Source organism: Callionymus lyra, chromosome 19, assembly GCF_982586985.1.
Source record: "Callionymus lyra chromosome 19, fCalLyr1.hap1.1, whole genome shotgun sequence".
NCBI classification, from domain to species: Eukaryota; Metazoa; Chordata; class Actinopteri; order Syngnathiformes; family Callionymidae; genus Callionymus; species Callionymus lyra.
This window is the reverse complement of record NC_141836.1, coordinates 21,537,640-21,561,066: the sequence shown is the minus strand read 5'-3', so window position 1 is coordinate 21,561,066 and position 23,427 is coordinate 21,537,640. Positions and strand designations below refer to the sequence as shown.

Below are 23,427 nucleotides of genomic sequence, written 5' to 3'. Positions count from 1 at the left end.
TAGAGAGCAAAATATTCAAATAATGGACAAGTTGAGATAAATACAATTTAAATATTTTGATTGAAACATTCATAGTTGTTGTAATTTTGCAGTACAATTTTTATTGTTCTAATCCGTCTTTTGTGTCGAGGTAAAAAAGAAATGTGAGGATCAAAATAAACAAAACGGAGGCACTAAATAGAAACAGCAAATAGTGAATGCCTGCAGAGTTCACTGGTCTCCACAGTAACCATGGCCAAAAATAGCAGCCAGCGCCAGCGGCCATACAACACCGACTCCCCTGTGACAATACATGACTCTATTTATACCTTCATGTATAAATGCATCATCCAATTACTGTCAGATTCTGGGAAATGTCTTCTAATTAAATTTTAGCACCTGTGACTCCCTGGACTTGTGCGTGGGTGCATTTCTGTTTTCAAATCTCTATTGCCCAAATCTTATTGAAGTATAGAAAGATGAATAAGAATATTACTCAGGATTTTTAATGTTTAAATACAGATGCTATGTGCCTTTGCTTTTAATACTTGTGTAAACATTTGTGTGTTTTTAGAGAGCTCTTACTGCTCAGGGTTATGTTTATGCCATTTAATGTGCAATGCAACCACTTCAATTCTCAATCTGATTGAGATCCAAACTAATTCCCCAACACCTCTGAATAGTTGTATACGTGAAGCACAGCTTTTTTCTTTCTCTCTCTTTTAATAAAGACATGGAAGCTCGTTCTTGGTGGGCTTGACCTCGTTTCTTTTTATACTATTTTATAAAACGCAAGCAGAGATGTAAGTAAATAAAACCAGGTGAGAATATTTTTGAATACTTTTGGCAAAGTCTAGAGTATTAATAACAATTTGTGTCTTATCTTGGTTTTTGTAACATCTTACAATGACATACATTTGAATACATTTTATTACATTAAAGTATAATAAAGGTCAAGAGTTGAATGTATCCCCCAATGATGAGCGTTAACTGAGAAAACAATGTTGAGAGTTTTCTGTTAGAAGTATAATTTGACTTAAGGTTGACATCCGTATGAATAAAAAGCTCAATTTTAGTTTTTTGACATAAACATAAATGGGTTATTTATGTTATTGGCTGTGTGAAACCGTATTTGTTTTTAAATATACAGTATATATTAGAGATGTCTGCATGTGTCCCGAGCTTACCCTCCATTCGATTTTACTTAATTTTTAGTGTGTAATAATTATATTTTTTTGTTTTTATATAAATGCATTGTTTCTGTCAAATGTGTAAGATTCAATGGGATGGCGGTGAACGGTTAAACGTTTTTGTTTTTTTTATCTCGGTCGGTCCGTGAACGCATCATCATGCTGCATCAGCCAGCGGTGCGGCTGTGAGCCGAATGGTCGCCGAGTCCGGGCCGCCCCCGTTCAGCCTCGACATGCAGGTGTGACTCCTTCACCCCCGGAGATATTCACCGGTAGACTCGTTTTCGCTGTAGATGCACGTTGCTCGTCGGTTTTCTCGACCATGGAGGACGACTGTGCGTGCGAGTACGACTCGACGTGGGACACCGAGAGTGATGGAGACGACCCGGCCGGAGAGAGCCAAACCCACCGGTCAAGCCAGGACAAAAACAAGTCGAGCTGGACTTTAGTGACGGTGAGTGACTTGGACGTGGATCTGGACCACCGGGTAGAGTCACGTCACGGGGATACACGGCGACTTGTGGCACCACTTGAGCCACCAATGTGAAGCTAACGCTAGCTTCATGCTAGTGCTAACTAGCCTAGCTAAATTAACCTACTTTAACGCACTCAGCCGTTTAACGTAAATGTTGAACCGTCGTGAAGGCCGGAAGTGTTGTGGTCAGAAACGAGGATTAGCTTGAGTCATGAAATATAGGACTTGTTGAGGGCAACGTCTGCTGTCACGTCACTGACTGTAATGGACGTCAAGAGTGGTGTAGCGGCGCTTATGTAACGGTTCTCTGGAGTTTTGACTGTGGTTCTGATCCGCAGTGGCACCCTACACCCCGAAACATGAGAGCAGCCAGGGACATGCAGAACTACAGGCGAGGATACCCGGTGAGTGTTGCAACATCTCCAACCTTTTTCTCTTTGGGGGGGAAAAAAGAAAATCCAATTCATTTTTTTGTTACCCCCCTTTTTGTAGAATCAGACTGAAGACGACTGCCCAGAGGACAAAATGAATAATCTGCAATTCTATCTCAACAAATTTCCATCTGCTCCGGACGGTACCGTTCTTTCGTTGGGCTGACAAAATATGCTGCTAAATGCTGGTATATTGGAGTAACGTTTGTGTCTTTATAGACATCTTCATCGAGTCGTTCCTGAAGGAGTGGAAGAACGACTACAAGAGACTGGAGAGGGTTCATTCCTATATACAATGGTATACAACCACCCATGTTTACACCCTAAAATATATAATGGTTAATAGGATGTTTTTTTTTAATTAATTCTAAAGAAAATCTTTCTTAATGGAGGAAAACCCATTTTGCAAGTTGTTTTCCATTTCTAGAATATGTGTGCATATATGTGCATTTAAGAAAATAAACTTACAACCTCCCATTAGTAAATATATTGTCACTACAATTTTACTTGAATTATTACCAAAAGGGCTGACTTTTAAAAAAAACCCTTCAATGCAGCGTTTAAATGAACACACAATAATATTTTTAATATATTTGTAATGTGCGATAGTATGTAGGTGTGTGTCCTTCATCATGCACTCTGTCTACCATCAGATATAAATATTGTCTGACATTCAGGGACACAGGCAAGAATCTGATGATACGATATGTATCAAAATACAATATATTGTGATACTGCAGGGATGATGATGATGTATAGATATTGTAGTATTGCCCGAGCACTTGACTCTGGCGTTTCATAATTCACAGACCACATGACTTTTGACAAAGCCGTAACTGGCTTGCAACTAAAATTTTCCCAAAAATCAGCTGGGGTCAGCTGTATCCCCTTGTCCTCAGTTATCAGTTTGATCTTGCGTTATTTCATTGTTCCTTATGCTATAGTGTAATCTAGCCTCCAAAAGACTGCAACACAAAACTGAGGAAAAAGTAATGTATGATTTGAAAGAAAATGTCATTTTATTCATTTAGGATTAAAAGAAATCTCTGAATAATACAGTGAAGATCATGTGCCACATTGTTGGGTATTTCATAATGTCACGCATCCACTGAAGCTATAGTCGATTAAAAGTTGTCATAAATTCAACGTAAAAGGAAACCTTTAGGAATAGCCTTAAAGCCCCTAAAGAGAGCACTCGGATGTAGTATAGTCACACACACAGAGTTGATGGTAAGAGTTGTCTTGACTCTTCAGTCATGTCTTGAAAAAACTAATTGCTTTACCGTCTTTTAATACCAGGCTGTTCCCCCTGAGAGAGCCGGGTGTGAACTACATGGCCACAGAGCTCACCAAGAAGGAGATTGAGGTGAGTCACGAGACGGCCGACCTCTGAATCATTCAGCAGCCTCATCAATATTTGAAATGCGCAATTTATTTGTTTTTTAGCTTTTAAAGTCTCATTTATTTTTAATCCTGCTGTGTTTGTTCTCGCCAGGCTTTCAAGAGCAGCGAGGATGCCAAGAGAAGACTGGTGGAGTCTTACGAGCTCATGTTGGGCTTCTACGGCATGCGCCTGGTCAACAAAGAGACAGGAGAGGTGAAGCGAGCGGAGAACTGGAAGGAGCGTTTTGGAAACCTTGAAAGGTGAGCCACGATTTTATTAATAAGATGGACATCAATTCATATATTTCCCCTTTCTTCTTGGCCAGAAATATGCACAACAATCTGCGCATCACTCGCATCCTGAAGAGTCTGGGGGAGCTGGGCTTCGAGCACTATCAGGCTCCGCTCGTGCGCTTCTTCCTGGAGGAGACGCTGATCAAGAAGACGCTCAGCAGCGTCAAACGCAGCGTTCTCGACTACTTCCTGTTCGCCGTGCTGGACAAGCAGAAACGCCAGGAGCTGCTGCGTTTCGCCTACCATCACTTTGAGCCAAAGGATAAATTTGTGTGGTGCCCCAGGAAGATCCAGAAACAATTCAGGAAGGCGGAGAAGAGGTCAGAAGCCGTGGCCAACGCAGAGGGAAAAGAGGATGCACAGACGCGAGCTAAAAACAAAGACGGTGACGGAGCAGTGCGTCAAAAAGAGGAGGAGAAGAGTCAGAAAGGAGCCGAGAAAACGAGTAAAGGCAAGAACAAGCCCTTTGAGTCGCCCACCGAGTCGAAAGCGGAAGCTGACTCTTCCGAGGCCGTCAAGTCGGGCAAAGACATTTTAGGAAACGGGACCGACTCCACGGACAGCATTGATGACATGGATCAGTCGGCGAGCCCCGACACAGTTTCGAAGAGCAACGCCTCCGCTGACGGTGAGGTCCGAGTTGTAAACAACTCTATTCAGGAACCAGACATCATTATGCAAACTGAAGGCGACGCGGAGAAACTGTCAAAGAAGAAAAGAGAAGATGGGGGTGCGCTAATGAACGGTTCCGCCAAAGACTCTGGGGAGAAACCTGGTGCTAATAAAGCAAGTCCTTCGGCACAAACCCCAGTCAAGAACTCTAAACACTCGCCTTCTCTCTCATCGGGGCGCGAAGAGAAGATACCGAGAACTGACTTTGACCAAGTGTCGGACACAAATGGCTCACAGATGAGCACGAACAACAACATCGACGATCACCTGGACGAGAAGAAGTCGGAGGACGTTGACATGGAATCCAACCATGACAACTCCGATTAAGCTAGATCCCTGGAGAAGACCTCTACCAAGCTAGTCTAGGGACATTCCAATTCAGCTGGCCTTAATTTTCTTTTACCACTTGGTATTAAATTATTACTTTCTAACTCATTAATCACTTTCCCAAACTTCAACGTGAGATTTAATGTTGGATGATGTCAAGGAACGCCTCAAAGTGTTTCAGTGTCAGTCCGGGATTATTAATTACAATAGCAATGTAACATGTAAGGGAGCGTATAATATACATTTTAGTGGTTCTGAATACATATTTCAAATTTACTTGTAAACCCCAACGTTGAATTCCTTGCCACATCTGGTCAAACCTCACTTATTCTCAAGATGCAACATTAAATCAGCATTTTTATCACTTTATATTGCAATTCAGCACTAAATTAGAGGCTGTCTTTACTGATTTTAATGTTTAGTTTGTGTGTGTGTGTGTGTGTGTGAATGTCACTTGTATTTAAAAATGTTGCACAGTCTGCAGGTTTACGTGCAGATTCTGGAAGTGTTCGTCCTCGACTTGCCAAAAAAAATGTGATGGACTAATTGATTGTAAAATTGAGTGTTTACTGAATTGATAAGAAATTTCTTATGTATTTTTATTCCAGTGCTCCATAAACAAATAGAGCCTCGGCATTATACTGATCCTTTGTTATAATTGCACTTGAAGGTCCGTTCAGGAGAGATTTCCATCATTTCCACATGAGTTCTTTACACATGACTAGTCCCCACATGAAGACAACAGAATAAAGTTATTCTATTTTCTGATCAATCCTTCATGTTGCTTTTTTTACTCCTGACTTGTTGATCCTTCCAAGTCCCCCTCGGCCAGAGATGATTTATTTTTGCACCCTGATATGACTCATGGCAGAAGGAAAGTGGTTTCACAGCTCTGCCTGGGATTTTTGTCTGGGGGTTACAAGTGAAGATGGATGGGCCGCACGTGTTTTGTGTTTTTGAGGTGCTAATAAGAAGCCTTTGCATCTTTTTACTCTTTTTGATCTGGGCAGTTAACTCTGGCATGGGGCCCCTTAAAAATTATACAATAATTCAACTAATTTCTGTTGTAGACTGGTTGCTTTTGGTGTCCCCTGCTTCAGTCCCGAAGTAGCTGGGATAGAATGAAGTCCCCCTCTGCTTAGTGACTCAGTGCGAGTCTCGTGTGTTGGTGACTTTCCCGAGGACAACGTTAAACACGGAGAAAGGAAAAAGAAATTACAAACATTAAGAATTATATTAAAAATAATATTTTTAATGATTATTTCCATTTACCTACATTTTATTTAAATTCCAAATTTTGTAAAAAGAAAATGCTATAGATAGCCTAACTTTATTGGTCCCTCTAGAGCAGGGGTGGGCAATACGTCGGTCGATCGCGAAGCTGTTGCGAGTCGATCGCGTGATTAAATAAAATATATAAGAAAATAGTAAAGAGAGCTCTGATTGGCTGCTGTGCATGTCAATCAAATGGTTATTGCGCCGATTGGTTGACAATTTGATTGACATGCACAGCAGCCAATCAGAGCTCCCGCCTCTTCCACTGAACGCACGGCAAAGTTCATATGAATCGAGAATAAAAAGAGCAAAACGTGCGACAGTCATTTTACGCAATTCAGAAAAACGATATAGAATTATAAGCTTGTTTTTTTTAATAATATATCGAACAAAATAATGCGCGTTTGATCGCTTCAGGTTCTTCTCTACGAGAGTCACAGAAACATGACGTCAGTTCCATCAAAGTTAAACTGCAGGTTCCAATGAAAGCGCAACAAATGCTGGTTTTCCTTTTGTGATCGCGTCCTTAAAACACACTTGTATTAATACACTATCACATGATGACTAATTGTAAATTACCTTTATCTCACGAACGTAATAAGAATACGCTGAAACACAAACACGTTTAACAGGTGCAGGTGAGACACACATTCTAATGACGTCAGAGACGATCAGACAAAGCGATGATGATATGAAGTTACTGATTAACAGTTTTATTCTCGTTAAACTTCGTCTGAAGATGTTTTAAAATTTAAATAATCCACTTGTGTGATTCATATCAGACATGTTTAAAATTAACAAATATAAACTGTTAGTTTGAATTCATGTTTTCGTTTGTTTTTGTTTTTTCATGATCACAGAAATGGAGAAATGTAAGTCTTGTGCTTCATTTGAATATGATTGACATATTGAAATGGAGGCATGGAAAGCGATGAACCCGTCTGAATTATTTTTTGATTTTGATGAACAAAGGAAAAAGGCTTGAATTCGTGCCAAGCAAAGATTCTTACACACGAATATGTTTTGTGCACCATTTGAGTTCGAATGAATGACCATTTTTAGTTGGAAATCAATGCAATTCTTAGTACATATGAGTCTGAACTTGTCTGCAGTGGAGGATGAGATTTAACACAGGCTGACACTGAGACCAGGTCTCATGGATCTCATGGATCTCATGGATCTCATGGACATTTTTAGAAGTTACTCTCAGAGGAAAAGTATCTTATGAGGAAATATGCTCCTCACAGACTGAACTATTTGAATCTAGTTATTTATGCAAGTCAGTATTTCTATGAAGATGATTAAATCCACACATCCTTCGATCATGACTGATTATCAGTCCATTCACGTCATTCAGTGCTAGTCATCTGAGTGAAGTATGTTCTTACTTACGTTGAGCAAATTTGATGAAGGTAGATCTTTTGAACTTGACAATTTTAAAAGTAGCTCGCGAACCGAAAAAGTGTGAGCACCCCTGCTCTAGAGCATGGGTGGGCAATTAAAATTCTTCAAGGGCCAAATTAAATTCTGTGAATGTTTTTAGGGGCCGTCAAGCAAAAAGAAAGACGAAAAAAATCCCTAAAAAAAAGGACATGCGTCATTAGGCCGTGACATTTATTAAGCTAAATAAGCTTACATTTTTATTCTTGTATACATGATTTCTTTTCAAAACATTTCTTCAATTAACTTGAAAAGAAACACAGGGAAGATTAATGTATACTCGAAAAATTACACTCAAAAAGGAGTTAAGTGTTATGTGAAAATGTAAATTAATAATAAATGCATTTATAGATAATCATACTTTGAAATTACTAGGGCCGCATAAATTCAGTCAAAGGGCCGCATGTGGCCCCCAGGCCGCACTTTCCCAGGTATGCTCTAGGGGTCTGCTTCTGGAAATTGTTTTTCCAGCCAGAACACTGACGATAGATTCATGAAAAAAACATATCAGTGTTTTACAGAAAAAATAAATCATCAATAATTAATTCATACGTGAAATAATTCAATTCATTGTTTTTGTTTGTATGTGTTAAGTTTAAACTGAAATTAAAACTCATACAGTGGCGTCACACTATAGCACCTACAGGACGTGTTCAATGACTTATTGGTCACCAAAAAAAAAAACGTCATCATGCGTCGTCATGACTGTATGAACTAGTGCAGTTGGGCCCTCCTCCCCCCGGGCCCTCACACCCCCCCTCGCCTCACCCCGAGAACAGAGGGCCAGTTTGAGTTCGGCCCCTTCGACTGGAGACTCGGGTTTATCTGGGCAAAGAGGGACACATTCAGGAACTACGCGCCGTCAGGTGAAGGAACAGCGGACCGCGGGGGGAGTTGAACCAGCAACCTTTTAATTCCGCACTTTCTGCTGGAGCGCGCGGGCAGGAGGAGACATGGCGGTGTTCTCGGCTCTGTGGATTCTCTTGCTGTGCCAGCTTCTGACATCTTCCTCTGCCCAGGTAACGTCCCTCACACTCTTCATTTAGGATTTAAGGTCTGCAGGGTTTGATCGTTGATCTGGTGCGAGTTTCATTTAGTGACATTTAGTGTTTTTTACTACAGGAGCGTGTTTTGTTTATACACCTGTGGAATGCGCAGATTGGGGATCAGCGCACAATAGCGCCTCTGTCCCCTCACACTTGCCAGGATAATGTCAGATTTTCAGCTCAAACGTGTTGCCTTTTACTGTCACTGTTGTTTCAACACGAGACTGTTATTTTTCTCACTGAATATTGTGCGTAAAATGAACTTTTACGCACGAATCTTTGCACGTATTTGCTGAATCTCCACTTTCATTCTGAGGCAGTCACGTGATGGACGAGTGGCACACTTTAAGTCTTACTATTATTGCTGTTTCTCAGAGGCCAGGACCGAGAGGTGCCGGCGGACCACACGGACCTCCAGGGGCCCCAGGAAGGGATGGCACTGATGTGAGTGACGTCACGCAGTCTGAAGCTTAAGGGCATCATCCTTTCAGAATTTATAGAAGATGAACGAGTTTGTTGTTTTGCTGGAGCGTTTTTTGATGAGATTTTTCAACTGCTTTGTCTATCTGTCTGTCTGTTAATGTGACTGCGTTTGACGTTTGATCACCTTGACTCCTCCTGAAGCTCCGCCCAACCCCAAAAATGAATAATTATCAATACTTCAGATGGGCTGGGTCAAGATAGAAAAGGAATATATCGTGCTCATAGACACTGTTAATTCAATTTATCTAAGAAGATGTTTAATTTGTGATTACAGTTAAATTGAATTATACTTGAATTTTTATACCTTTTAAAAAAATATTTTCTTGAGTAACAAAGTCAATGGGGAAAGTAATTGAAACAAGCAAAATAAGGAAATGAGAATAAAGGTTCCACAAACTGAAAGTAATCGTGTTAAAAGTGAGTGTTGTGATACGTAAATGAATTCTCGGCTGAAATCAAATGGATCCTTGTTAGTGGGTAAAAATAAGGTGCACAGAGGGTCCATTCATGCATTCCCCATCTGAGTGAGAGCATCTAGGATTTCAGCTCGCACCTCCTCCCAGCACCTACCAGACCCCCGCCTCGGACCAGGCAGAGGCTTTCATCATGTGACTCGGCCGGGTCACTTTAGTGCTGTTTGTTCTTCCAGAGCTGGTGCAGAAACTAAACAAACCAGTCCACTGAAGTCCACCAACATAGACCAGCTTCAGGTCTAAAGAGAATGTTTGTAAATGAGTCCCACTTGTCATTAACAGGGAAAAGACGGGCCTGCGGGACTCCCAGGAAAAGCAGTAAGTTTGACTCTGAGAACAAGAAGTCATTAATGGGTCTTGAATTTTTTTTCTTTTGCCTAAATTCTTCGGTTTTTTTAGGGTACCAAGGGTAAAGCGGGAATCCCGGGATCGGCAGGGAAGCCTGGTTTGCCAGGACTACCAGGAGTAGATGTAAGCGATTGAAATGTCGTCGAATAAAATTCCTCAAGATTCGACACACATATGATTCATGTTCTCATTCAGGGTTTGACGGGTCCTGATGGTCCTGCCGGCAAGGATGGACCCCCTGGGGAGGCGGTACGTGTGTCTTATGATGCTGCTGATCGCTAAGATCCCTGACCAGGACGAGCCCCGTGCCTTCATCTGTCGGCCTCCATTTGTCAGACGGCCACTGCTTCTGTTTAATGAGAGATGTTTTTTTCTGGTTCTAATCCTGCCTGGAATTTACTTTAGCTCAGGAATCATGACTTGTTGCTAGGAGACCTCTTTTAACCAATCAGGAGGGTTTTATTTTTTTAAATGGAAATAATAATAAGCTTATATGTTTGAATTGGACTCAGTGTGTCAAACTTTGTGGTCTCTTTGTCTGACCTGCACAACACAAATACAGCTGTGACAGAACAAAGAGGAGCTCGGATCACCACGAAGGGTTAAAACAACAGAGACGTTTCTCTAGTTTAGTAAAAAAAAAAACAATGGTCAATAACGGCAAAATAATTTCCACATTATGAACACAAAGAGCTGCACTTATTTCATCATCTTGCACAATTTAATGTTGTCTTTCACTACCAGGGTGAAGCTGGACCTCCCGGGCCTGCTGGACCTCCTGTAAGTACCCAGACACGCTGTGACCCCTAAATGAGATCACGCTTAGACGTCACCTGCATGAGAAAAGTCTAACGTACAAGTCACTTCCTCCAGCTCTTCTTGACAGACCCCATTGCTCTAGTACATCCTAGGTCTGCCCCGGGGCATCCACCGGTCAAGATGCCCAGAGCTTATGCGCAGGAAGGGATTCTACTTTGAGCCTCAACCTGATGCACTAGCACTATCTGGACAAAATATTTCTCTTACTTTGTCAACTTACATGTTTATTTTTTGGGGACAATTCTTGACCACTGAATAAAGGGTTTTGGCTCAGCTCTTTCTTGATTCCACACCCTTAAAAGAGTAGCAGCAGGGGTCTTTAGGGCTTACTTTTGGAAAGCATCTTATCTCCAACCTGGGCATCTCTGTTTGTATGAGAACCATGTTAGCTTGTAATCTCGGGGTCCCACTGCTTGTATTTTGGTGACTTAATTCGATTTCCCGTGTCTTCCGTAGGGCAGAGGGAGACCAGGAGCTGCAGTGAGTAATTGAAACATCCACAGAAACTCCATCACTACTTGTTGACTAGCTTTACTCAGTGTTGCGTTTGTGTCTAGGGTTTGCCAGGAACGAATGGGTTGCCGGGCGGAGTTGGACCTCATGGTCCTGCGGTGAGTAATAGCCACAGCTATATCCATTTATTAATCGGATCTGAAATGTATTTAATGTTAAACTGAAATCGTGGGCTCTGGGGTTAGATTATTTTGCTGGACTTAATGACCACTGAGATGATATTTGAGCAGTGAGTCTTCAAATAATAAAGGTAACCCTATGTGGTCAATGACTTAAGAAAATGAGGCTCAACATTAGCTCAAGTTAAATCTTAGAAAAAGAAAGGAATACTTTTCTTAATATACAGGAGATAACTTTTTTTCTTGTTGACCAGGTGGTACCCACTCTGACTGTCACTTAATAGACGGGTGAAAATGAGGATCCTACCTTAATTCTTTTGCCTTTTTGTGAATCCTCCTTAATCCTCCCTCATTTAATCAGCAAACATAACTCAACTTCAAAAGACAAGCCTGCGTTCTCTGTTCTTTGGGTGGTGTTGGGAGTTCCAGAGTAAAACAAAATCTCACTTTCAGCGATGTTGGGCTCCACTTTGCCAACACCTCCAAGTAGATAAATATATAAAAACTCATAGTCAAACGCTCCCTTATAATTTGGAGAAAGAAATTGGTGAAACTTAATACCTTCTCGACTCTCCATGAAGTACTCCATCTTGAAAGAATAGCCATGAAGTGGAGTCTGAAGGGGTCTACTTCATAGACATAATTAAAGATAATTCTTCTTCTCAGACGAACTAAAACAAATATTTTTTATTATGGTTTGCAGGAGGCATCTTGTAGATGTCTGCCTCTAACTTGAGCCTAATGATATGCTAAAATATGGATGATTGAACATGTTGCTTGACTTAAAAAAATATAACAAGATAATCTGATTTGGTTGAATACGTCTGTGGGTGAATGACGATTTTCTTCGTAATGTCCATCAGGGGCCTGAGGGTCTTGCAGGACTGAACGGACCTCCTGGTCCAGATGGACCCCCAGTGAGTCATCACCTTACACATTAGGATAACTACAATTGTATAATTTCTAAAACAGTGAGTGATTTGTTTCCAGGGTCTTCCGGGGACTCTCCAGGATCTTAGCGGTGACCTACTGGTGAGTGTCCAAGAGTCTGCAAACGTAGTGTTTTGAACTCATGAGTGAAATTCTTCCAAGAATGTTAAAAGAGTTGATCATCAACACCAATGTTATTCTCTCCAGTGCCCTGCCATCTGCCCACCTGGCCCCCCTGGTCCACCCGGAATGCCTGGATTTAAGGTAAATAAACATTCAGTCTTTTATATTTCATTTGTGTGCTCTGGGTTCTGACAATGTGTATTGTCTCTCCTGCAGGGTCACACAGGACACAAAGGAGACAAAGGGGAAGTCGGAAAAATCGGCGAGAAGGTGAGTTTATGATTTGACGATGAAGCCCTTGTGATTATAATGTGTTTGTTTTTTATAGGGTGATAGTGGCCCACCCGGACAGCCAGGGTTCCCCGGTACAGTGGGTCTGCAGGTTAGTTGGATTTTCGCTGTCACCTTTTAAAAAAATGACAATTTTGTGAATCCTTTTGACCTTTTTTTTAGGGGCCCCGTGGTCTCAGAGGTGTACAAGGCCCAATGGGAGCAGTAGGAGACAGGGTATGTGGATCCTATCGCTGCAACAAGAGTCATGTCAACGTTAAGTTAACAACTCGATTTTGTTCATCTCCAGGGCCTGCCGGGATTCAGGGGCAAGCCGGGCATTGCTGGCCTCATCGGCAAGACAGTGAGTCTTATTTTCTAAAAGTATAGGCCTAATGATGTTCCCTTTAATTGTTGGAATAGTTTTTTGGCCCCACCAGTGAGTATCTGCTTGTGTTTTATCTGATTTTCCCAGGGGGACTCAGGAGAAAGGGGACCTCAGGGATTTAAAGGACCTAAGGGAGAAATTGTATGTCCAACACTGAAATCAATGAACTCGACAAACTTGATCTGACTTTGACTTTATATTCAGGGTAAAATTGGACCTAAAGGAGCGGTTGGTGGAGCCGGGATAAAGGGGGAACCGGTGAGTCGGTCTCTGTCACCTCTCTGAAACTTTAAAGCTCAGGCATGATGTCTTTTTCAGGGAATTCCGGGTCGAGATGGCAAGGACGGCACTCCTGGTCTGGATGGTGAGAAGGTTAGTCAGCCTTTTTCGTAAGAGTTGATGTCAAAACCTCGTCAGGTACAGATTCTATGGTCTTTATTTTAACAGGGAGACCCTGGACGCCATGGGGTAGTTGGTGAGAAAGGACCGAATGGACTACCTGTAAGTGTTTCTGTTACTGGCCCTGAATACTTGTCTGAAATCAGGACTTTTAAGGTGTTTTTGTAACTTTTAGGGTCTACAAGGGAAGGCAGGAACAAAAGGATCTAAAGGAGAAGGAGTGAGTATGAGTGAAAGGTCAAAATGAGTCGATATGAATGACTCAACACCTTCCATTTTGTTTTAACCAGGGTGACTCTGGAAAAATGGGTGAGACTGGACCATCTGGAGAGCCAGGTATTCCTGTAGGTATCAAACAGGCGGCAATATCACACAGTGTTACTGAGATGATTTTTTTTTAATATGCTTTTCTTCATCTCCGTCTAATCAGGGTGACATTGGCGTCCCAGGAGAACGAGGCAATGCCGGCCCTAGAGGAGTCGCTGTAAGCGGTCTAACTTTACACTTCCCCTTTCTGATAAACTATAAATCAAAATTAGAAAGCACATCATATCAGGAAAACCAAAATATAAACTTTAGATAATGTAGGTAAGTAATATTTGTAGAGCGCTTTTCTAGACCAGGGTCACAAAGTGCTTAAATGCATACTGTACTATTCTTGTGGGTTGCTTTGTGCCTTGTGTAGGATTTAAAATCTGCTTTTGAGCTTTTTATCCACATCTCACACCTGAAAGTCCATCCAACATAACACTCATTCTTTTTACAGGGTGGAATCGGAACAATTGGTAACCCAGGTCCACTGGGCGGGAAAGGCTTCCAGGTCAGCAACCAAATCAAACCATACTTACAATTGTTCTTAGTGCTGTACATATTAAGAAACACTGTTGTTCTGCCTCTGCAGGGCGTTAAAGGAGGTTTGGGGGATCCAGGTCTTCCAGGACCAACTGGAATCAGAGGGGAGTTCGGAGACCGGGTGAGTGTGATCAACCATGTAGTTTGAAATCCACATTCTGACCAGGAAAGGGTCAAAGTGACCTTGTGTTCAGTAAGGATGGAACAAAGAAGCTCTTTATCCCGTTGCCTCTTCCCCACCACTACCTCGACCCACATGCCTTCACCCCCCTCTGCATTACCTGCTTCACCACATTCTCTCTCTTTAACCCCACAGGGGCCCATCGGAGCTTCTGGAGGAAAAGGAGACATGGTAAAACTAGTCCCCAAATTCATCTCGAAACTTAGCAAAGTCCTAGAATAGGTGGGAATAAAGGTGAAGCTCACAAACTCTTGTGCTTTTAGGGTGTAGCAGGAAGTGATGGTTTGCCAGGTGAAAATGGAGAACCTGTAAGTTTTGACTCTTCACTTTGTTTATGTCTAGCACATTTCTAACTCTTTTCTTTTCTGAAGGGCTATTTTGGGCCAGTTGGACAAAAAGGAGAGGTAAGAACAATGTTGAAATAGTTATCTACTGATGTTTCTTTGAATGACAACCATTTCTCCGGTGGTGCAGTCTTATCAGACATCCCTCAGACAAATTAGTTTATTTGTTTCAGTTCATCATATCATATTTCTATGATATTAAGATTTGTGTGGGTTCAACTATGGTGTAGGGTCAGAAAACTCACCTGGTTCACACTGAATACCCCCCATAGTCTCTTTCCATTGTACTTGTTACTGCCCTGTGTTGTTTTTATGCAGCAGCCTTTGGGTTTTATTGTAATCTGTGATTTTATTTGGGGGTTTGTTTGGTATCTGTGAACCCTCGCTAACATGGCCCAAGGTCACCAATTCACTTTCACTGGATATGACAAAAGTCATGTCTCATCCAGTTGTGGGAACCAAAGCCTCAGTGATCATGATCACTAAATTTCACGAGAGGCTTCATCCACTTAGATCCAGTTAGTCGTGGAGATTCAAACCAACGCTTACCAACTTGCTCTATCCACTCCACAAGGTCAATTTCAGCAGAGGCTTCACTCATCACATGGGCACATGCCCCAGGTTAGTGAAGAAATAAGTAGGAATTGAACCCATGCTGACCGGGAAGAAAGGTGTTGGGAGCCACTCACTTAACAAACTCAACCTGGTAACTTTAACCAGAGGTTTCACACTTTAAGTGAGTTGACCATGTCCCATTCAGTTTCAACTAGCAACCAGTGTAGGGAGTTGTGGGAACTGAACCCATGCTAACCATGGCTGAAAGACATGCTCACAAGCTCCACCCACTCCACTTTTACCAGAGACTACACAAATCAGTGGGCTCTCTGTGTCCCACTCAGTTATATCTAGTTAGAGGTGGAGAGTGGGAATCGAACTCACGCTTACCCCGACCAAAGGGTTTTAGAGTCACTTTTCACTATTCACTCCACCCCAGAACTTTTAACATTTTGACCTGTGTTTCGGGTGCATTTATGATGCATTTTGCAGTTACGTTGCAGGCTGTCAAGGTGGTTTGATACCGTTATGGGACGAAGAAGTGGGAACTGAACCCATGCTTGACTCTACCAAAGGGTTTCAGAGTCACTTGCTCTGTCCAAACTTTCATACATGGACATTTACTCTGGTCGCATTTATGATACAGGTTGAGGATTAGCACCTACAGACTCACGTTTTAAAGATTACATGTACAGAGTTAGTTTGATCCAGTTATTGTTGGAGGGGAAAGTGGTCTACACATTGAGGATCAACCTTTTTAAAAGAATGCAACAACTGTCGATCAACTCTAGATGTACTTTTCCCTTATAAATGGAAACCTTGCTGAACAGAGCCTGGAATGGATTTGAACTTAAGTCTACAAATTATTATTCTTAAGAAAGCATGGTTGTTATGCAAAGTTAGCGTCACATTTTTGGTAAGAAAAACTGGATTACACAATGTGAAAACTTTATATCAGTCTTTCAAAGCAGATAATAATAATTTCTCCTGCTCCATCCACATCTTCTGTGACAGATTAGATCAAGAACAAATAACACTTCACAGTTCTAGTCACGTTGTTTTTTTGTTTTTTAATTTCCGCTTATCCCAGTCTAGTCGCGAGGGCAGCAGCTTCAGTAGGAAGGTGGTTCCAATCAATGTGGTCCAGGCCAGCTGGGAGTCCAGTGAATCCTGGATCTCCGCCTTGATGGCCATGCTTCTCACCCTATTTTTAAGTTACATTTGCTATCAAGACACCTGTGTTCAGGTGTTAAATGCTGACCTGCTTTAGACATTTAAAAAAAATAAACCTGTGCCCCTTGGTGTATAGAACTTCTGGACTGTAGCACCCTAGTTCAGTCATGATCTTCATGCACATCCACATCATCAGGTGACAGCTTTGCACTGAACACAAACACTGACACATGTTCTTTAGTCTGGAAAACTAGGAGAGCTTGGGCCAAAAGGTGTGACTGGGCCCCAGGGAGAGCTTGGTGCTCGAGGACCCCCAGGAAAACCAGGAATCATGGGCTTCCAGGGAGAGCAGGGTAATCCTGGAATCTCTGGAAAGACTGGTGTACCGGTGAGTTCAAGCAGGAGAAAACTTCCACTCGACTTCAATAACTCTTGTTTTGTTTAAGGGTAAACTGGCGAGTGAACAGCACATCAGAGAGCTGTGTGGCTCCATGATCGATGGTTAGGGATCTGAGTTGAACTTCAAGGTCAGCCACTGTTGGTGAATTAAACACATACTTTCATAAATCCCTCAGATCAGATTGCACAGTTGGCTGCTAACCTGAGGAGACCCCTAGCTCCAGGCATGGTAGGTCGCCCAGGACCAGCAGGACCATCGGGTCTACCTGGAGTCGGTGGTTCCATTGGCCATCCCGGATCAAGAGGTCCACCTGGGTACAGAGGGCTCCCCGGAGAGCTTGGAGACCCTGGACCCAGAGGTATGCAGCCACAATCCGTAGCCTTTAACCATCAGACTTGATTCAAACATTGGTTTACTCACTAGGTGACCTTGGCGAGCAGGGAGACAAGGGACACATCGGCAAAGCTATTGACGGTCCCCAAGGAGACCAAGGGTATCAAGGTATGTGTTCTACAACCTTTTGACTTTGAGGCTAGTGACGTCAACTTTAATTCATAACATATTATTTTTATGTTCACTGGTCTCAAAAGATGCTCCCACAGTCGACATTCTTACTTTTTCTCATCCCGAGTCAGTAATTTTTTGTCTATGATCAAAAGAACCTGACATTATTCTCGAAATCTTCAGCCTGTTTGGAATAAAGGTTGTGTTTTTTGTGTTGGTACTGAGTGAGATACTAGACAATTCTGGGCCAATTCAAGCGGGAGAATGAAAACACTTTCTTCCGGAAGTTCTTCAGCAAAAGGAAGCACAAAGTGTTCTTAATCCTCCTGCTAGATGTCCATGTTGACTGTGGACTTCCTTCCTACAATAGTTGGTTTGTCGTTGATGTTTGCAGTAGATTTTGGACAGCATCAAACCTACTTCTATTAAAGAACCTCATGACATTTGTGGTTTAATTCTCCAGCAGATCTCCATCTCAGGCTACACATAGGGGCTTGAAGAATGTTACTGAATTGAGTGTATTATATATATATATTTCTGCAGTGACAACAATCTAAACTAGAATCTATGGAAACATAAACAAGTATTAAAATCTTGTGTATTTTGTCACTACCTATGAAACTCTTTAGACATTTCTTGTGGAATGCTGAAGCATTTTCAATTGTGTTAGCTCACCATTACTGACTGAAGACAACGATCTATGATTCAACATTGAGCTCAAACAATAATTGACACAAAGATGAATATACTGTCAAAAGCAGATCATGTCGCAGGATGGAGAGCCTGTTTGATAAGAGTGTATTATGTTCACAGATTAATGAAGTTAAATATTAAAAAACAACATTATCAACACACTTTATTTCAGTTTTGTTTTCACCATTAATGTTTTAAAAGTTAGTGTCAAATATTCATGAGACAATGAGGGAACACTGTTGTTTTCTTTTCTCAGGCCTACCCGGTGTGCCAGGAATCATCAAAGACGGGCGCGATGGGTCTCTAGGAGACCCAGGTGAGCCTGGAGAGCCTGGCAGGATGGGTAGGACTGGTCACCAAGGACCTCCGGGAATTTGTGACACGACAGCTTGTCAGGGAGCAGTGGCCGCAGGAAAATCGTCAAACCCCAAAAATCATTAGGCCTCTGACCCCCTGGAGTGGAGTAACAGAGGAGGGAAGAGAAGGAAGGGGGGGATTCTGAAAGCGTCCTCTGGAAACATTCATTCAAACGGAGGAACGACCATAAACCTCAAACTGAGAGACGATTTAACATCACACGTAAAAGAGCAGGAAGACGATGTCAGCCTGACAAACTAAAAGTCCTTTTGTGTATACAACTTTGTACATGTTTCCCAGCCCCCAGCGTGTGTTCCCCCTGAGAACAATAGAGACTCTGAACATGCACACCCATCATGCATCACCCGTCAGGTAGCTCACAGTTTATCTCCCAAAGCAGCCGTGTATTAACAGCAGGGTCCCAGAAAGTGTTTAGAATTCTTGAATAGTTTCCTTTTTTTTTATACATCTTTTATTGTTAATATGTGCGAATTAAAACAAAATAAAACATGGAAAATTCAGAGATTGTAAAACACATTCTAAAATCTTTTCTTCAACCGTAAACCACATCTGTCGGTGCTGTAACTATTAAATATACATGACTTTAAATACTATTTATTATTTGTGGGTGACTTGTTGTATGTACAGTAAGCTGATACAGCGACATGTTGTAAGAAAGAACAAATAAAGCCACTTTTAAGTAAAACATTACGCTTCTCTACACACTGTGAACGACAAACTCCTAACTCGTATGCGTGGCCACGACTGCATCACCGTCAACGTCAGAAAGGATTGACGTTCCAACCGTCAGCCACAACATCATGACAGTTTTACATACATATTAGTCTTGCGTTCTGATCCAGAAGGTGGAACAATAAAATTATATAAATAAACTTTTTGAACAGACTAGGAGTGACCAGAACAAATGTTCCTTTGATGTTTTGTTTTTTTATCCACAACTAGCATTTATAAATAACCAGTAAATTCATAAATTATTTAACTGAAAAAGGACCTGGAACTGTGAGAAAAGTGTAACAAGTAAGATGAATAAACTGATGATGTTAATGTTTCTAGTGAAAGTTATCGAAGGAATCGATCAAAGTCGACTGCTCAGCCGTGAGAGAAGGAACACTCACTGGTCCTTCTGAGTTGGATTTTGAAACGGGGTCTGTGACGCTTTCGAACACCCGTCGAAACTCCTGTGAAGTACATTTGAAATTATTTAATACTTGGCACTTCTTTTTCAACACCACACGAGGTCAGTGTTGATCACAGTGCAAACAATGTATCGAAATGGACACAAAACACAATTTGACTGAAGGTTCTTATTTATCCAGGTTATCCATGATTATTCAGGTGGTTCATGAGCCTCTTGAAACGTCTTCCTAGAAGTCTACACAGGCAGGATCACACGTACCTCTTTGAGGGTGTCTCCATGGGTTTCTCTCAAGTACTTCAAGAAGGCAGTGGTCCAACTTAGGGTCGTGACTTTGTCGGTGTCCGAGTTACAGAAAGGAACCAGCAGGTTGAGTTCATCACAGTAGGAACGGATCAACTTTCTAAGTGACAAAAATGACCAAACGTTCATTCAGTTGATGATCAGAAAATGTTGTGTGCAAATGTGTATTTTTATTTAGGTTTTTCATCCCTTTCTTGTTTGCTTATTGGCCCCTTACACTGTGTAAAGCCCAGCCCCCGTGGAAATAGCATTACCCACAACTGTGTTAGCGATAAAATTATGATTAAATTAACCTTCGTCATACAAGAGATCAAAACCTACACACCTATCGTGAGCCTGAGGTCACAACGTCGGCCTCTCCAATAGAATATTAGCCCTATAACTTCCAAAGTTACAGTTCATGCATTTTTGTGTTTAGATTTAGAGATTACAAACTTGACTATAGCATACAAATAGGTGTGTATTACCAGGAATTCAAAGTGAGCAGAATTGTTATACATCTAAATAATAAATAATAATAAATCTAAATAAAAATAACTTTATATCCCAGTGTCAAATAAATCAATTCTCTAAACAATAGTAATATAACAGCAAAGACTTGTAACAAATAGGATCAATTTTAACCTGTGAAACACCTGAAATGTAAGTAAGAGAGTTTTCTTTTCCCCTCGATAAGTGAACTGGCTCCATCGTCACTGGCTCCAGAGATTCAAACATTTTTGTAGATCAAGAGACACGTGGCTGAGAAAGAAGCAACTTCTCACCTGCGTTCCCTCTCCCTGTAGTTGTGTCTTTGTTTCATCAGATTCATTGTGGAACTAGTTCCAATGGTTTTTGTTTGACTCGATGCACCAAGATGAACTTTATCTATGTAAAATAGCATCAAGTACTTGGTGATATATATATTTTTTTTTCATTCAAACACTGACCCAAAAATTACCTTTGTTCACTGTGAGCTTCTTGGAGGTTTTGTCTCTTAAAACGGGTCTCTTTGGATGCAGAGACGAGCACCGCTGATCCTTGACAATATAGTCAGTGTTCTGGAAGAAGAAAACAACAACAGTCCTCATGTGACTTACTTTTACTGACTCCATTGATATGATCGGTGAGGATCAAACAGCAGATGAAACTGATTGATCAAATCTCTTGATTAGTTCGATTATAGTTGAAAATGTTTTGATTATAGTTGAAAATGTTTTGATTATAGTTGAAAATTGTTTGATTACAGTTGAAAATTGTTTGATTATAGTTGAAAATGATTTGATTATAGTTGAAAATAGTTTGATTATAGTTTAATTTTTTTGGGATTATAGTTGAAAATAGTTTGATTATAGTTTAATTTTTGGGGGATTACAGTTGAAAATAGTTTGATTACAGTTGAAAATAGTTTGATTATAGTTTAATTTTTGGGGGATTACAGTTGAAAATAGTTTGAATAAAGTTGAAAATAGTTTGATTACAGTTGAAAATAGTTTGATTTCAGTTGAAAATAGTTTGATTACAGTTGAAAATAGTTTGATTAGAGTTGAAAATAGTTTGAATACAGTTGAAAATAGTTTGATTAGAGTTGAAAATGGTTTGAATACAGTTGAAAATAGTTTGATTAGAGTTGAAAATAGTTTGAATACAGTTGAAAATAGTTTGAATACAGTTGAAAATAGTTTGATTACAGTTGAAAATAGTTTGATTATAGTTGAAAATAGTTTGAATACAGTTGAAAATAGTTTGAATACAGTTGAAAATAGTTTGATTAGAGTTGAAAATGGTTTGAATACAGTTGAAAATAGTTTGATTAGAGTTGAAAATAGTTTGAATACAGTTGAAAATAGTTTGATTAGAGTTGAAAATAGTTTGAATACAGTTGAAAATAGTTTGATTACAGTTGAAAATAGTTTGATTAGAGTTGAAAATAGTTTGAATACAGTTGAAAATAGTTTGAATACAGTTGAAAATAGTTTGATTACAGTTGAAAATAGTTTGATTACAGTTAAAAAAAAAATAGTTTGAATATGGTTAACATTTTATGATTTTAGTTGAAAATTGTTTGGTTGAAGTGAAAAAATGTTTATGGATGAAAACAAAATACTAAAGAAAAAGTGTATGATTGTATTGAAATAACAAATATACTTTAAACTTATGTAAAGTACAATATAAGCTATAATAAGTAAAATAAGTAGATACAACTTTATTGATCCCTCTGGATGTCTCCTTAAATAAGTAAATAATAATTATAATGTTCTAATAATAATCACAATGTTCTTCAATAGTAATGATGCTCACCTGTGATTTTACCCCTGCCTCTGGAACACCTGTACACGTCTTAATCATCGACATAAAGCTGCAAGAGATTCATTAAATATCTGGCATCAAACCTCTTGCGTTCACAGCAACACCTACTTGTTAATAAATCCTGCCTCCGTATCGGTTTCCTGCGAGTCAGCCAACATGTTCTGGAAGCGATTCTCAAGGCAAACTCTGGCAGACGACCTCAGCAGTTTAAGTGAAGACGTCTTGCTGCTCGGGGTCACGTGTTGTCCTTCAACCTTGGCCAGAACAAAGCCTGGTACTTCTCCATAAGGGGCTGGTGTCACCTGAGCACAGGTGGATAAGTCGATGGCGTCGTTTTCTGACCTGTAGGACTCAGAGAAGCCTTTGGGAGTTTGAGGTACAGGGGTGGGACCGGGCTGGATGGTATAGTCTTCTGTAAATTGTTGAAGGTTGTTTAGGCTCAGCTCTGTCGTCTCTGCTTCGCTCACAATGATCTGCTCGTGATCAGCCACCGTGCATCCATCTTGATTTAAAATCATCCTGATGAGGTCCAGGAATCGACTGGTCACCGGGGACTGGGATGCATGGACCGCTTTACTGGGGACTGACAACATGCTTACCTGTCAAATAAAGAGGTTCAATCTTATGTATATGCGTGTACACACACACACACACACATTTATGAGACAATTGCGACACTAAAACAAAACAAGTTCTTATGAAACCAAAATTCAATGTACAAATGAATTGTATCCAAAAACGATCCAAAAATGGATTCTAATCTAAGCGATCGCATAATAAAGTCATGTGTTATACATGACTTTAGCGTTAGCTTGTCAAGCTAGGTTAACCACTGAAGAACATTTGTGCAGCTTTTTTAAAAAGTCGTTTGATAAGCCACTACTAAACATCTGAACCACCAAAGCTTCAGAATTTTTTTTTCAATATTAAGATCCTCGCATATCCGAAAACGGATGAATCACTCACGTGTGTAGTTTGACGTCTTGTTACAACTTCCACAGATTTGCTGAGTAACGACCTGATGACGTCATCAACGGCCAATAGAAGACGTTGGATTACTAGAAGATGCTGCTCACTGTTCGTTGCCTTTTAAACACTTGAAATTGTTTTAATCAATACATCAACACATTGTATCCATAATAGTAGAAACGGCATGTTGTAATACAAAAACAAGAACACATTGCAAAGGCGAAGTAAAAAAAAAAATTAAAAAAAAGTTTATAATTAAAAATCGAATTCATGA

The 23,427-nt window shown here is 40.6% G+C and overlaps 3 protein-coding genes across 3 annotated transcripts; 2 read left to right on the top strand and 1 right to left on the bottom strand.

Moving 5' to 3' along the window:
• Positions 1 to 1,343: 1,343 nt before the first annotated feature.
• Positions 1,344 to 5,523, top strand: ogfr (opioid growth factor receptor). Its single transcript, XM_087782129.1, has 7 exons — positions 1,344 to 1,623; positions 1,983 to 2,048; positions 2,137 to 2,218; positions 2,295 to 2,373; positions 3,375 to 3,441; positions 3,571 to 3,719; positions 3,785 to 5,523. The coding sequence occupies exons 1-7, from the start codon at positions 1,492 to 1,494 to the stop codon at positions 4,749 to 4,751; spliced, it is 1,542 nt and encodes a 513-aa protein (XP_087638255.1). The 5' UTR covers positions 1,344 to 1,491; the 3' UTR covers positions 4,752 to 5,523.
• Positions 5,524 to 8,266: 2,743 nt separating this feature from the next.
• On the top strand, positions 8,267 to 19,142 carry col9a3 (collagen, type IX, alpha 3). The gene is made up of 32 exons (XM_087780750.1): positions 8,267 to 8,485; positions 8,888 to 8,956; positions 9,751 to 9,786; positions 9,868 to 9,939; positions 10,012 to 10,065; positions 10,561 to 10,596; positions 11,092 to 11,115; positions 11,193 to 11,246; positions 12,131 to 12,184; positions 12,258 to 12,299; positions 12,405 to 12,461; positions 12,537 to 12,590; positions 12,649 to 12,702; positions 12,774 to 12,827; positions 12,901 to 12,954; positions 13,066 to 13,119; positions 13,183 to 13,236; positions 13,297 to 13,350; positions 13,426 to 13,479; positions 13,553 to 13,597; positions 13,668 to 13,721; positions 13,808 to 13,861; positions 14,144 to 14,197; positions 14,279 to 14,350; positions 14,546 to 14,581; positions 14,674 to 14,718; positions 14,782 to 14,814; positions 16,724 to 16,870; positions 16,929 to 16,983; positions 17,058 to 17,240; positions 17,306 to 17,383; positions 18,336 to 19,142. Exons 1-32 carry the CDS (start codon positions 8,420 to 8,422, stop codon positions 18,518 to 18,520), a joined length of 2,037 nt encoding a protein of 678 aa, XP_087636876.1. The 5' UTR covers positions 8,267 to 8,419; the 3' UTR covers positions 18,521 to 19,142.
• A 104-nt stretch (positions 19,143 to 19,246) lies between these two features.
• Positions 19,247 to 23,232, bottom strand: LOC148059951 (uncharacterized). The gene is made up of 7 exons (XM_087780756.1): positions 23,151 to 23,232; positions 22,293 to 22,783; positions 22,176 to 22,233; positions 20,836 to 20,935; positions 20,660 to 20,762; positions 19,854 to 19,995; positions 19,247 to 19,635 (listed from the first exon to the last, which is right to left on the bottom strand). Exons 2-7 carry the CDS (start codon positions 22,775 to 22,777, stop codon positions 19,507 to 19,509), a joined length of 1,017 nt encoding a protein of 338 aa, XP_087636882.1. The 5' UTR covers positions 22,778 to 22,783; positions 23,151 to 23,232; the 3' UTR covers positions 19,247 to 19,506.
• Positions 23,233 to 23,427: the final 195 nt, after the last annotated feature.